The sequence below is a fragment of the Carya illinoinensis genome, chromosome 6, assembly GCF_018687715.1.
Source record: "Carya illinoinensis cultivar Pawnee chromosome 6, C.illinoinensisPawnee_v1, whole genome shotgun sequence".
In the NCBI taxonomy this organism is placed as follows: Eukaryota; Viridiplantae; Streptophyta; class Magnoliopsida; order Fagales; family Juglandaceae; genus Carya; species Carya illinoinensis.
In genome coordinates this window covers 33,689,367-33,705,423 of record NC_056757.1, presented here as the reverse complement: position 1 = coordinate 33,705,423, position 16,057 = coordinate 33,689,367, and the positions used below count along the sequence as shown (strand labels likewise).

The following is a 16,057-nucleotide window of genomic DNA, read 5'->3' as shown; positions in this document are numbered from 1 at the left end:
AAGAACCTCGTGAAAATTCCGTAAGTTTACACGAATCGACTAATCGCATAGGTTTTAGCCTGTCAACATAGTTAGTGTTATCACTCACTATGGTGCCAAAAATGCGATTTTAATTATTTGAGATAGTTAGAAGTGTCAGAATACATTATAGTCTATACCACTAGGCTTAATTGAATATTTAGGATTTTTTAGTACTAAGTTTATTACGTTTATTTTTGGAGTGAATAGTAATCTCGGTAAACGTACTAAATGCAGTGTTTTCAAAATCACAGTGTGAAATGTCCAAATTAGGTTAGCGAAATTTTATTTGGATACTTGGCAAGATCTTAACCACACATAATGAATAGTATTAGATACTTAGCACAAAGAGAAACCATTAGATGGAATTGTGAAGGAAATCAAAGTGTGAGATCATGACACCTAAGCAAAATACACATTTGGAAAATATCTTAAGAACATAGATTTAAAATACACATGGAAAGATTTTAACCACCTTACTCTTCCAAGTCTACTCCACATTTAGAAAATATTTTGAACTAATTTCGTGGATATTATTGGGTAAAAATATCTTGAGTTGATTTTTGTAGATATTATTAGGTAAGAGAGTCCTACACTCCACTCTCACTCCGGTAAGAGAGTCCTACACTTAACTCTCACTCCAGCCTCATCTCTTCCATATCTTATCCACAAATATCTCCAGCCATCCCTCCCCACGAAATTACTTCATTTATGCTTTCCATTGAAAGATTATCAAACACTCTCTCTCGGACAGATTGTAGGAGATCTTTTGCATGCCCATTTCGAAGCTCTTGTAAGTGTTTTATCATAAAGTCTCTTTCATGTAAGTTGTTCCTTTTTGAGTCTAGTTTACATGGATATCTTATTTGCCCCATTTGAAAATCATTTGGTCAGTCAAATATTGTGTAAACTATAAAAAGGTCATTCTGGGAGATAAACTGGAGAATATGTTATAATTTGGAGTTTTTGACCAAGCTAATGGATAGATATTGGTCCGAAATTTTTATGGAGTATTGTTAACATGTATATGTGACTATTGGTTGAGGATTTTTGCATGATTAAAGGTTTTGATGAAAGATTTTCTTAGATTTAGAAACTTAGAAACTGGAAGAGGAAAAACAGTTTCTGTTTTGAGAAAGTTTAACTCTTTGGTGGTCTAAACCTATTCTAATGACTTTGATAATTTTATTGGAGGATCCTAAACATCTTATATACATGTTATATTATTATTTTGAAGATATTTGATGTTAGTTTCAAAGATATGAAATTTTATGCAAAGAGATATTCAAATAAGTCAAAGTGTGGATATTTTTGGCTAAATTTATGTTTTGGTTAATTTCTAACCATATGATCTTGAATTAGAAGCTTATATATGTTTTAGGACATCTTTTTAAACCATGTGATGGTTTGGTTTGAAGATCATATATTTATAAGTCATAGATCAAGAGATTTATCAAAACTAGTTGAGGGAAAAGTTTATGTTTTTGGACTAATTGTAAAACTAAAAACTCCAAATATTATTTTGTGATTTTGGTGACTTTAGTTTGATGATTTAAAGCATGGTTGATGTTAGGATGATATTATGAATATGTTAGAAGTAAGATTTGATTTTTGAAATTCTTGAAGATGTTTTGATTTAAGGTCAAAACTTGTGATTCAAGTGCTTGGATCTTTTTACAAAAAAGTTTGGTGTTGATTATTAGCTTTTTCTAAATGGATGTTTTAAGTATGGTTTTGAACTTAGGATTGGAAAATGTTTGTTGCAAAATTTTGGTTTAAGCATGAGTTTTGAAGTTAGAAGGAATTGCAACAAAAATAAAGGGAAATGACCTATGGATGTTTCGACCATAGTGTGTTCTTCATAGTTGTGTTTTGTTTTAAATTTTTCTGAGTTGATATTTAAATTTAGGACAAGATTTACATGAGGAATGTAAATTTTGGAAACTTTTGGAGTTAGTATGCAAAATCCTTAAGTTATGGGTAAAACGGTCATTTTCCCACATGTAGAGAGTAAAATGAAAATTTTACTCTTTAAGTTAGTATTTTCCATATTTCAAATTATTAGTGATTTAGTTCTAACTTTTAGAATCACTAATTACAGTTCCTCGTGATCGCACTTGAAGTTTTATAAGAAACGCGGAGATCGAGGTAAGTTAGCTTTTAACTTACTAACAGTCTACTGTGTATGTGTGCTAAGTAAAGGAACTACAATGTATGTATGTATGTTATCATATATGTCATGTCATGCCAAGTTATCACGTAATTGTCTATTGTACAGAATTTATTCTGTCATCAATTTTTATCTGTTACATAATATATTCTGTCATGTATTACTGTACATTACAAGTATGTCATGTTAAATATGTTGTCTATTATATGTTATGCCATGTTACGAAATGTTTCTATCTCAAGTTGGGCATGTATTCTAAGTTATGTTCAAGTCACGTTATGTTACGTCAGGACTTCAGTCCTTTCATATTCCAGTCACGTTTCATCTTGAGTATATTCAGTTTGTGTAGAATACATGGGGCCACAACAACTGTGGAGTATGTATTTAACTACAATTGTGATGCGTAAAATACATGGGGCCACAACAACTGTGGAGTATGTATTTTTCATGTTAAGTCAAGTTTGTGTAGAATACATGGGGCCACAACAACTGTGGAGTATGTATTTTTAATGTTAAGTCAAGTTTGTGTAGAATACATGGGGCCACAACAACTGTGGAGTATGTATTTTTAATGTTAAGTCAAGTTTGTGTAGAATACATGGGGCCACAACAACTGTGGAGTATGTATTTACACGTAGAATACATGGGGCCACAACAACTGTGGAGTATGTATTTTTAATGTTAAGTCAAGTTTGTATAGAATACATGGGGCCACAACAACTGTGGAGTATGTATTTAACTACAATTGTGATGCGTAAAATACATGGGGCCACAACAACTGTGGAGTATGTATTTTTCATGTTAAGTCAAGTTTGTGTAGAATACATGGGGCCACAACAACTGTGGAGTATGTATTTTTAATGTTAAGTCAAGTTTGTGTAGAATACATGGGGCCACAACAACTGTGGAGTATGTATTTACACGTAGAATACATGGGGCCACAACAACTGTGGAGTATGTATTTTTCATGTTAATTCAAGTTTCAGAGCAAGTTCATGCTAAGTCAAGTCCAGTTCATGTTTCAATTTAAGTTATGACAATTATGCTATATTGTACGCTAAGTTATTCTTTAATTACTTATGAATTTGATTATGCATTTATGCTTTTACTGTCATCCATGCATCATTAGTCCGTGTGGAAGTTTTTTGTTAACTTGCTGAGATTTGTAATCAAATCTCACTGTGGTAGTCCCAACTACCATTCCCCCCGAATGGTAGATCTTGTTACAGGACCTGAAGGAGGATCAGGAGCTGACCAACTAGATACAGTCGATTGAACGACGGTGCGTCGTTAATGTTAATATAGTAGTTAAATTACTACTTGTACGATGGAATTGCATCTCCAGTACTATTGGATCATAACTATTTTGAAATAGTGCTGTGATCTTAGTTATTCAATGGATCTTTATGTATGAAGTATGCTTTAAGTATTGGGATATTTTCAGTTTGGTGCATAGTATTGCTAAAGAAAAAAATTATCCGCTGCGAATATTGCATAATGTTAGATGCATGTTAGGATTATTGCATCTTATATGTCATGAACGGGGGCAGGTAACCTTGTGTTGCATGTCTCGACGCTTCAAATGTCCGTCCGATCCCAAACGGAATTTGGGGGCGTCACACCACCTCCTCTGGGTTGAGACGAAGAGATGCATGGGTTTTTTGGCAGAGAGGAAAAATGCCTCTAGAGTGAGAGAACGGGAGAAAGAGAAAGAACTCGTTGGGACTACCAGATAATTATATATCAAAGGTCTACTTAATTGGTTTTAAGTTAAAAGTTGGTGTATTTGCTAAGGAATGGTGAATTAAAATAAATAGAAAAGTGATAAGAAAAAAAAAAAATTCTAACTAGCTACATCGTTGGCCGGCTCCTTCGGAGATCAAAATTACTTTTCTCATTAAAGTACTTATCTTACTTTTCTCAATAATACATGTACGCGGTACGTTGCAGGGATCAAGATCAAAAGAAAGGACCAACGCATCAAGTTGCAGGCACCGGAAGGAAATAAAGATAAGGTACTGTCGAACTTTTTGCAACTAGCAACGTGGCTAGTTGCAAAAAGTAATCTTTTTTTATTCAATTATATATAGTTAATTTGTCCGAAACAATATCTAATGATTCATGGTGACTTTTACACATATTTCTCTAATTGTTGTCCCACCAAAACTAACAGTAATCACATTCTTATCCACTTAAAAAGGCATTGATGAGAGGATTAGATTCAAAGACAGCCTTTGCAATGGTGATAATCCCAAGATTTTAGCTGTTGAGACTAGCAAAAGCAATGACATTGGCCTTTACCACATTTAATTAGAAGTGAATGAGACCAACCGGAAAAACAAAGACATCTCCCTTATTTAGAACTTTGGTGATGAGACGATTATTGTTTTCGTTGGAAGTGACAAAACCAACTTCAAAGTACTCTCTAAAACTACCGAAAATTCAGTGCCACGAGGGTAGATGTAAAGATGATTTAGGCCATATGGAGCGAAGTTAATGCGAGCCAAAGATATGCCAAGTGTTTTGAGGCCCAGTATTTGGTCTATATTCACAACAGTGATATTCGAGCTGAGTGGATTTGAGGTGTCTTTGAAAATATGTAATTTTGAGAAAAAGAAATCGTTGGCTGGAACAAACTTTGAGTTCATACAAAACTTTCCATTTACAAATATAGTAGAAACAAATGAGTTTCCTTATTTTTACAAATTAAGGAATAGTAATTCTATTATATTGGTACGTACATAGATAACTTATGATGCAGAAAATGAAAAGGTGTGCACAAGAAAAAATGAACATAATTATAGTAATAATATTGTACATACTAGTAGAAGTACTAGAAGTGTTGATTGCAACGCAAAAGTCTTGCAAAGGACCAGGATTAGAGGTAGGGATAGAGGCGAGATGGCTGCAGCATGCCAAAGCCAGCAGAAGCATTGTTGCAAGATAATTAGAAGCAACAACTTGCATCATATTTGAGGCCATATTTGATTTTTAGCTTTAGCAAGTAGTACTATTCGATCTGTATGTATTTTTGTTCCTCTTGGGAGATCTAGGGATGGGAAATGTTGCATGGAAATACATGTCCATATATCGAGGGTCGTGGAATCAGTTTTGAATAGTTTTAATGTTATTCCTTATACTGATAAAGCAAGATTTGGTACGTATCAATTAAGTCATAATTAGTGATTATTTGTAACGTATACAGATGATGAAAGTAGGAAATAATATGAATATGTAATGGAATGTATATTGATTCAAGTAAGAAAAGCTCTCTTCAAGGCGAGAACCTCCAAATTTTAATGAAACAGTAACAATCAAAAGGTTCTATATGCTTCTCGACTTCCCTGAGGCAACTATTTGTACTATAATAGGGAAACTACGAAATTACCCCTTAAGCCCATGGACTCGTACAGATAAACTAGTGTTGCTTACAAATACTACTTCTAATAATAGAAATGGCCCAACCGGCCCAACAGAAAGGTCTACTGCCTTGTACTCGAACCAGGCCTCAAACCCAGCCTCTTCACAGCCCACCACTGGTGAGGCCCATCTAGCCCATTAGACTTCAGTCGAACTAGGTTAGACTTTAGTTGCCGACATCCCTCTAGGTCTTCATCTTCCCGAGTTCCTCTTCCTCCTGTCCGCGTGTCACATTATTAGATATTGTTTTAATGGGTCATGTGAACCATTCTTTAATCACTTCTGCTCGTCTATATGTATACATACTGAAAATGAAAACCAAATGCGACCCCTTCAACTGTAACTACATCGGCATGAGTACGAGCGCAATATGCATGCAAGTTCACACGCAAATGCTCTAGATTGAACGATTTGATCTCTTAAAGATCTTCTTTTAAATGTGTATGTGAACCATTCTTTAACCATATATCATGCAGTACTATTATTGAAAATGCAAGCAAAGTCGACCACTTCAGATATTATATAATTGATGGGAATGAGTTAGCGTAGTTCACTAAACAAATGGCCTTTACTATATTGTATTGCAGTATGGCTTGGTGGCCATCATGTCATAAAACATGATTATACAATTGAGCTTCACAAGAAAGCAAAAGCCCCTCTCTTCGAATATTCTATCTCCATACTAGAATTAGGAACTCCTTCCGTTATATATAGTACTTGAAGATATCTTAATTGCCTTCTATAGCTAGAAAAATATTGTTTTTTATCATGAATTTTATTATTTTAATATTTAACCAATAAAAAGAACTTAAAATATGCTACATTGAATATATAATTACTAATGATGAAATTTAAGATTAAAAAAAATTACTTATAAATATTATCACTGAACTGCTGTCTGTCTAAATTTTTTTTTAGAGAATAACTACATTCACAAATAGATTAATATACAAAATAAACTTACAAATTAATGTAATTTCATAACACTTGTTAGATCTACTTTACAATACGATATACCACTACATAAAGTTATATCAATTTATAAATTTACTTTTATATAACCTCTTTATAATTAAATTATTTTCCTTTTCTTTATACATGGAAGGTATGACGTAAGACTCGTCAAGTTTTCATCTATTTATCTATTTTTGTTTTAATATAATGGAAGACCCGGCCCATTCCTTCTATTAATTAACCACTACCTAATCAGAATTTGAAAAGGCAACCATTGATCTCCAACCACTTCAAATAATTATGGATTGGTGCATGCAGTTCTGATTTAGCTGATCTAGACATTATGCATTAATCCAGAAAACGCATAAAGTCCACATTGTTACCTAAATTAGTATCTTGAAATAGGTGTGAACTCTGGCCATGTAATCTGACCCAATCGTTTCTATTTTCCTTTCCCTGAAAAACAATTGACCCCGTCCTGTCCTCCTGAGTCAAGAGGCCGGCCCGCCGGGCATGCATGTTCAAATGGTCGATCTGATCTTTTGTCATTAAACTAAATATTCTATTATTTTAATTTGCTAGATAAAGTCTGCTGATCTGTTTATGCATGCCTGCCTTGGAGGGTATATACTTCATTTTTTATAATTTATTTATTTATATTTCGTGGGATTTTATGGCTTAGAGGAGGTACTATGGAATATTATTGGTCAAGACCTTCTAGTTAGTTCTTACCGACTTAAATTAGGTATTCTACCCTTTCAACGAATCATGCTATATAATATATGTATGTGATGAAGAAAGAGTACGTGGTGGATTAACTCGTCTAGACAAAGTTATCTTCATCGTACTAACTTCACTTTTGGAGGTGGATATATGATTCTTGTTAGCAACTAATTGACAAGCTGACATCCTATTATATTTAAAAAGATTGAGAAATTACTTTTACATACAACTTCTAAATAGATAAATTATCTAATACAAGCTTTTATATAAAAGTACTAGAATCACTTTCAAAAATGTAAAAAAATTATTCTTTTTTAATTGGATCGATTTTTTTGAAATATATATATATATATTTTTACAAACAATCTACATAAAATTTATCTATTTGAAACTTGTATTCAATATTACTCATAAAACATATATATTCAAGTGTGGTGCCAGCCGACCACCCAGCAGTATTTCTAATTATGTTTTTGCAAAATTTTTAAACATATTTAATTATTAAAAAAATATAATTTTTATTAATAATTACTTACTTAATCATTGAATAAATTAAAAAAATTAAAAAATTAAAATATTCTAGAGGTAATTTTGAACTGTAATATTTAATAAACTAAAGAGCATTTTTTATATATTCAAATGGTGTAAAAAAAAAAAAAAAAGAGAGGCAACGCGTGACCGTTCTTATCTCTATTAATTAGACCGAGTACTCCTATTAATGCAACAAGTGTCATGTCGTGACGTTTAGTAGAATCTAGATGGTTGAGGCTTCCCAATCAAGCAGGTAAAGGTTTGGTAAGAACTGATTTAAGAATTCTGTGGCGGGGCTTGGAATTTCCTTTTAGGGGGCTGCAGTTAGAGCTACCCAAATCCCAAGCTCGATCTTCGATTGGATCATGTATTTGGTTTTTTCTCGATCTGTTTTGAAAACATCTCATGGGAGCGACCTTTAGTCTACTTTATGATCATAAGATGCAACGTTTTCTGTCTGATAAATAGTTGCTATTGAGATTAAAAAAAAAAAAAATCTATATCATATATATATAATCACATGTTTTGAGGAAAAAAAAAAAAAAAAAGGAGAGAAGAAAAGAGGGCTTCCTCAATCATTCTCCCCCTTTCAGTACGTCTTTGATCTCTTTCTTTAAAGTCATAATGTACAAATCATACACAATCTATAAACGCCCGACATTTCTCTGAAAAATAACCTCTCCCTTATCCATATTTTGTTGAAGAAAAGAAGTGTAAGAGAACATGGTGACAAGAGCATGCAAGCTAGTATATTGCCCGTACGTCTAGCGTAAACTGATAAAGAAAGCTAATAAATTGAGTAATGCTAGATATAATTGTAGAATTTGTAAAGTTAGCATTGCGCAATCATTTTAAAAAAGAGTGGAGTTTATTATTAATTTTTTTTAAGTAACATATTTACTCACTTTTTTTAATAGAATTGCACGGGCACTTACATACTTTATGATTATAAATATTATTTATCTAATTAAATGGGCTGCAGCACCTAGGAAAGAAAAATGGTAAATACAATGCATCTAAACTCATTGCCTGGTTTTTGAATAGTTAATTTCGACCCTAACAACCCATTTTGAATCTGAGGTTGCAGATAGGTAAAGGGAAGAAATTAGGATCAACATGATCAACATATATGGTATGCACTTTTAGAAAAACATAAATATAGATTATGATTACTATAATGTACGTTCATGGACTCTTGCAACTAGCGTACGTCATTTTGTCAACAGAAGGCACTCAACAAGAAAAGCAGCTTATTGCCACGAGTTCTTGTTCCACGACACAATATTGTGGCAATCAGTGGTGATTTTGTCACCAGAGTAATCCGTGGAAGCGAAACATGTCATTTACCATGAGATCACAGTGGTGACAAATACTTTACTGGCAATAATATTTTTTTCCACGAATTTCATCATTTAATGCCACCATTTTCTTGTAACGGGAAAAAGAATCTAATAATTAATATTCTTCATGGCTTAAAACTTTTAACGTTAGAATTTAGTGTTTTTCCACTAGATAAACATCATCGCTATTTTGCACGTGATGATAGGCACATGAATCCGTGAGTACATGTTATTTGCCATGAGTTGTGTTAGGCTTTTCCCACGAGTTGATGTTGCTGCAAAAAGTAATTAATAAAACCACGCGCGATTCTGATCCTCTCTGTTTTATTTTGCAGACTTTTTTCATTTCTTACCCAGCCGTTTACCCCCTTTCCCACCCCCGTCCCCCAAACTCGCGATAAGCAAATGTGAGACGATTTGGCCTCCTTTCGTGACCGTCGTAGCTCACCCTCTTCGCCGCTCATTGGATCCCCGGAAGCCCCAACCACCCTAAAGCTCACTGACTCAACCATTTCCACAAAATTCTCCCACGGTTTGCCCTAGGCTCCAGAACCCAGTTCATCAGGCCGCAGTGTGTGCGTCTCACGGAGCCAAAGAAAGCCACGGTAAGCCTTTTCCAGTCTCCCTTCGTTTTCTTTCTCTATGAAGTGGTATGATTGTGTAAAATAAATTATATATATATATATGCATGCTTACCGTTTCTTGCATTTTGTAAATTTTTATATTTGCTTTAAATCTGTGTAATGTAATTTGTCCTGTGATGGAAGAATGATAGTGTTTATAAATTCCAACATGATAAATTACTAGGATGCATATATTGCAAATAATCAGCTACTGGTGGGTAAATTGATTAGCGTTAAAAAAAAAAACATGTCCTTTATCCTTGAGTGTAGGGCTTTTTGCTTAATCAAAGTAGCTACTTTGATTAAGCAAAAAGCCCTTCTAAATGCTTGTATATATGCCCCATTGTCAAGCTTCATCGGCCAATGACTTTAATTGGCAACAGGCAGGTGACCCCATTGTCAAGCTTCATCCTTAAGTTGGGAAAAGGAAAATGGAGGGCCACTTCCACTCATAATGTAGGGAATGTGGGAACAATATATGGGTCTGGTAATAAGTTTGAATCCAAACATAAGCACAAGACTTAAATCCTTCCCATTGATGTTAATAAATGGTTAGATATATCTATGTCCTGCAGATGATGCAGTTGGTGAAAATGTGTAGCCATGACATATATAATAAGAAAAAGTAAATGAGACAGAAATCCATCGTGAAAACATTTAATTCTCATCTGTATTTCTCTCTCTAGTCTCTACAATATAATGTTGCAACCTTCTTTTATAGTAATCTCTTATTTATCTTTATTAATTGATTTATGTCTCGTCATTTTATCTATTTTTACAATTTTTTTTAAATTTTAAATAAAATATAATAAACAATTCGATTTTTATAAATCTCAAAATAAAAATAATATTAAAAAATAATATTTTAATATTATTTTATTCAATTTTTAATTCTTTTATCATCTCATGATTTCAACTCAACTCACTTTCTAACCTCTTAGTGACTTACTCGAGGTCCATTTGGAACTATGTTCATCTTTTATCACTGTTGCCATTGACACTTGGATGTATTGGCACCAAGGCATGCATCTCTTCATATCATGCCCTTGACTTTCTTTAAAGCTTGGATCTCATTGCTTGATTTCTGAATAATTGTGCTTTGTATTCACGTAGTTTCATTGAGAAGGAAAAGAAAATGACACAAGAAGAGAAGGTTTCTAATCCGAATACCATTTTACTTGGTTGTCGGGACTCTTGAACGTTTGTATCAAGAGTAATGATACATGTTCAATCCTTTTTACAACATTTTATATTATCATATTGGGAACAAAACCTATGGGTGAGGAGAAATCACTACATTTCAGAGTTGGGTTGTGGGGAAATAGTGTACTCAATAATTCCGTGAAGAGGATAGAGAAATTCATGCAACCTAGGGATGACCAAATAATATTGTGTTTGATCAGCAAAACAAATAAGAATATACTTGCATATCCTAATATCTGAGAGATGGTAGATGGGAATACCTATAGATGTGTTGGTATTATAGACCAGTTTATGCACATAGTACATAACTCTAATTCATAAACTGTGCCTTGTAATGGTTGTTTTAAACTGATGACTGATATACATACTATTTCAGATTGGTATGGTTTCAGCTATAGCAGTTGCATAACAGAATGCAAAATATTCAACTGAAGTATATTAAGTATTAGCATAATTATAATGCTAATATAGTGGGCAGTTGTATGGGAATATCAACTTAATAATATTGGCAAACCATTCATGATTAATTATAGGTAGATGATCCACAAAAATAATCTGTGTATGAATGGGGAGACGAAGTAATTGATGCAGGCTAAAGAACATGTATATGGGAAACTGATTCTTTTGTTTATGTAGAACGTGTAAAATATGTCATGATATATGAATGCATTCAATATAATAGTGTTTGACAGTAGAAAGCATATCTATTTCATTTTCAGGAAACTTCCTAAACCGAGCTAAATGGAGCAACAGGCAGTAACACTCATGTTGGTTCCACGACAAATTGAAACCCAGATCACATTAATGCTTTGTAATCCGTGTATATGTCCTTCATCCCATCCTTCAAAGAGTCATTTTATTGCCAGTAGATATAATTCCCTCATGTACTTGGAATATCAATTGTAAAGAAAACTGTATTGTCCATGGCATTGATTTTATATGTGATGAATTAACATTAAGGTTTCAGGTATGAATGCAGTTGGTAATGACAATTCAGTTGGGAGATTGCATGCCTGACTTGTGTCTATACAAGATATGCATTTCTTGTATATCTTGTAAAAGTGGCAATATATAATGTCATGACAGGTTATTATGGAAGTCAATGATAAGTGTATCATTTGTATGTGGTTCTTTGATGGGAAAAATATATTACTGGGATATGATGAATGGGGTAACAGGATTTTTTATATACTTGGATTTTGTATATACTTGGATAACAGGATTTTGTGAATGGGGTTTTCATAATAAGTTATGGTTATTATGATCTGTGTAAACATAGCAAAAACCTTTTTCGGACTACTTGTTTCGACACTAAACATCTATTACCCATCATACAATGTGATGGGAAAAGGTGCAATTTCACAACTACAACCCAATCCGTGATATAATAGGCAAAACGGAGTTGGTGGCAAATGTGTAACTGTAACCACAAGATATAATTACATATATCTTTTTGCCACCATATTTTTCTATGGATGGTCTCGTGGGGAACATACATATCCCGACCAACATTACGTGTGGGAAAAATAATTTAACTTACCACATGTAAATAAATCCAAATAGCGTTTGCCACCACACCATAATAATTTTTCCACTAGATGTTTTCGTGGGAAATATCAATCTTTTTCCACGAAAATTTTTTACCATGAGAAAATAGTATTCCCCACTTATTATATGCCACCAACCTCCCACGAATGTAATTTGATGGGATAAATGTTATTGCGACTTAAAGGTGACCTTTTCCAACAACTCTCAACCATGGCAAAAAGCTGCTTTTGTTGTAGTGTATATATAATAGTATACACAAAAATATCAGCTCTATGAGTAAGAATATGAAATATTAATTGGATTTGGAGGATATCATGTGTGACATTAATATATATTTCTAGATTTTGAAGTACATTAATTAATTAAAATTTTCCTAGAATGCTCAAAATCGTCAAAGAAGTTATTATTCATGCCCGAGAAAAAGACATGCATGACGGTCAAGCGTTCATTTCCTGATCAGCCTGCATATTTTCAATTTCAAACATCGATCCTAAACATCCATGAATAAGTAATTAGTGTTTATTTGTGATTGGACCAAATCAATATTAAATCAAATGAATTAATCATTCCACTAGCTAACTGATTTGGTCGATTTGGTTGCGTGTTCAATATCTGCCAGCATTATTTAATGTGTTAATTAAATAGACTTGCCAAGTCTCGTTGATCTTATCTGTGCCAAGAAAAAAACATGCACATATAGAACGGTTCGGTACTGCAGACTCCCCCTCGGTCGGTCTATAAATAGACATGTTTCCATGCAACACATCTCACCTCTCACCCAAGCAAGAATACACAACCCAAAAGCAAGTGCTAGAGACATCCTCAAACATGCAGATCATGAAAGCTAAGTACCTCGTAGCAGCTGTGGCCCTTTTGGCTTTGGCTTGCTCCCTTGCCTCTGCCTATGACCCTAGTCCTCTGCAAGACTTTTGTGTTGCGGTCAAGGATCCCGCTCCTGCTTGTATGTAAACATTATGATCAGTACTACTATTATTATCATTACGTTCTGCATAGGAATCCTTTCGATTGTTTATCTCATGTTATGAATCCATAGATTAATGTAATTAACTATACTTCCAATTTTTGCATTATATGTATGTTTATGTTATTTCCCATTGTTATGGGAAGTACTGTCTGTACGTCCCATTTGTGATGATGACATACTACTTTTCTTTTTCTACAGTATTTGTAAATGGAAAGTTCTGCAAGGACCCAAAACTTGCCTCAGCCAATGACTTTTTCTTCCCAGGACTAAACGTTCCCAGAGACACCTCAAATCCTCTTGGGTCGAACGTTACTGCTGTGAATGTGGACAATCTAGCAGGACTCAACACCCTAGGCATATCCTTGGCTCGCATTGACTTTGCTCCATATGGTTTGAATCCTCCCCATACCCACCCACGTGGCACTGAATTTATCATCGTCTTAGAGGGTACTTTGTACGTTGGATTTGTCACGTCCAACGGAGATGGTAACCGCCTCTTCACCAAAATGCTATACCCAGGAGATGTCTTTGTATTCCCAATTGGTCTTATTCACTTCCAGTTGAATGTGGGAAAGACCAACGCAGTTGCCTTTGCTGGTTTGAGCAGCCAAAATCCAGGGGTCATCACCATTGCAAATGTAGTCTTTGGATCTGACCCAAAAATAAATCCCGATGTTCTCACCAAGGCCTTCCAGGTGGACAAGAAGTTGGTGGAGTACCTTCAGAAGCAGTTCTGGTGGAACAACAATTAGAGAAATGTTTGTAAAAGCCATGACGATCCTGCATGGTTCGAATAAATTAAGATTTCCTATGTTTCGATTGTTGTAACGTCGTAAAATTAAAATTATGATGAAATAAGATAGTATCTTATATATGCACTATCATCTCTCTCTCTCTCTCTCTCTCATAACAGTGCATATAAATATAAATATATATATACATACGAAAACTGTATATAGATTATTTTGCTTAATTATCGCTTTCAGATCCCTCGATTCCATATGCTTACTTCTTATATATATAGCGATATTCTTCTCAAGGAATTATATACAAAGAAAAATATGTTCAAATAGAATATTATTATAAGCTCGAAGACTGGTTAAAGAATGGATTGAACACGTCCATATATGTTCCTTGAGACCGCATATCCCTATATATGTGCACAAAAATTAATATTGTCATCACCGTCGAGTTAGCTAAACTACTTGGCCGTCGTACTCCGGAGACCGGAGTAGTGGAACCAGCAGTAGTAGTACTCCATGAGAAACCCACATGCATTTTGGGTTGTTTTACTTGTATAGTTTTTTTTTTTTTTTGGCCATCGCTTCTTCAACTTTTTTTCTATTTTGATATATTTGAGGAAGGGAGTTTCAAAGTCCCGACTTCTATTTTGGAAGCTGGAGGTTATAACAATCAGGCTAGAGGCATTAGGCAATCACTTCTTTAACTTTGCTTGCACAGTCATTCTGAGTGATTTTCTGGCTCTATCAAAGCGTTTAAATCAGAGTTTAAAAATATATGGATTAGTCAAAGGTCTCCAGGATCCAGCTATTATCACGTTTACGTTTAGTATGTATGGATAACCTCGTACTCCCGAGTCCCAAGCCCCATCTCTAAAGGGTTACTTTGGCTTAATCGACTGATAATGCTACTTTTTTAATTCTTTTAACTAAAATACGATGAATTCAGTGCATTAAACATCTTTTTAGTCTTTCGCAACCAATATACAGAGTATCACAATCAGTACTATTCCTTTAAATTCAGCATATAATTTTCATGATTTTTTTAGGTGCAACTATCGACCAAAACTTTGAGCAACCGCTGAAACAATACAAAATCCCTGTCAAAACGGGAATGGCTCGAGTAAGCAAAAGCTACAATATAATATGCGGTTACTTTACACATTCCCAGTAGAACAAATGATCGAGTAATGTTAGATATAGTCATGAATTATGTAAATGTCAATCACTTTTATTGAAAAGAATAGGGTTTATTATTAAAAATTAATTTTTTGATCATATGAATCCTATATTTACTAACTTTTTTTAAAAAGAGTATTCGACGCTTACAGACTTTATAATTGTAAATATTATTTCTTTTCAACTTTATGGTAAGAAATAAGAAGTTCAAAGCAACGATTTTTTTATATAAAAAGAAACCTGCATCAAGAAGGAAGAAGAGGGTTAATTAATTGACTAGAGTAAAATAATAAGAGTAATATTAGATGTAATATGTACTCATAAAGTGTGCAAACGCCACGTACTCATTTTAAAAAATAATAGAGTAAATCGTTAAAGAAATAATTTTTTATGTGAATTTCATATTTATCTATTTATTTTTTCAATTATAATGCAGTGTATGTTTGGCAGTTGCAAATTAAACTCTACTAATATCTCTAACATTTTTCAAATAATATATGTACCTCGCACAACGCGCATGTACCGCTTTTGCCTTAAATCAAGCTAAGGCAGTTTGACCCTAACAACCATTTTCAATCTTTGATGTTGCAGATCATAGGCCGTAAAGGGAAGAATATGGATCA

The 16,057-nt window shown here is 33.8% G+C and overlaps 1 protein-coding gene and 1 pseudogene across 1 annotated transcript; one reads left to right on the top strand and one right to left on the bottom strand.

Annotated features, from left to right (window-relative positions):
• Positions 1–3,775: 3,775 nt before the first annotated feature.
• Positions 3,776–5,170, bottom strand: LOC122312794 (annotated as a pseudogene).
• Positions 5,171–13,288: 8,118 nt separating this feature from the next.
• On the top strand, positions 13,289–14,396 carry LOC122313039 (germin-like protein subfamily 1 member 13). The gene is made up of 2 exons (XM_043127743.1): positions 13,289–13,491; positions 13,714–14,396. Exons 1-2 carry the CDS (start codon positions 13,359–13,361, stop codon positions 14,265–14,267), a joined length of 687 nt encoding a protein of 228 aa, XP_042983677.1. The 5' UTR covers positions 13,289–13,358; the 3' UTR covers positions 14,268–14,396.
• The last annotated feature ends 1,661 nt before the right edge of the window (positions 14,397–16,057 follow it).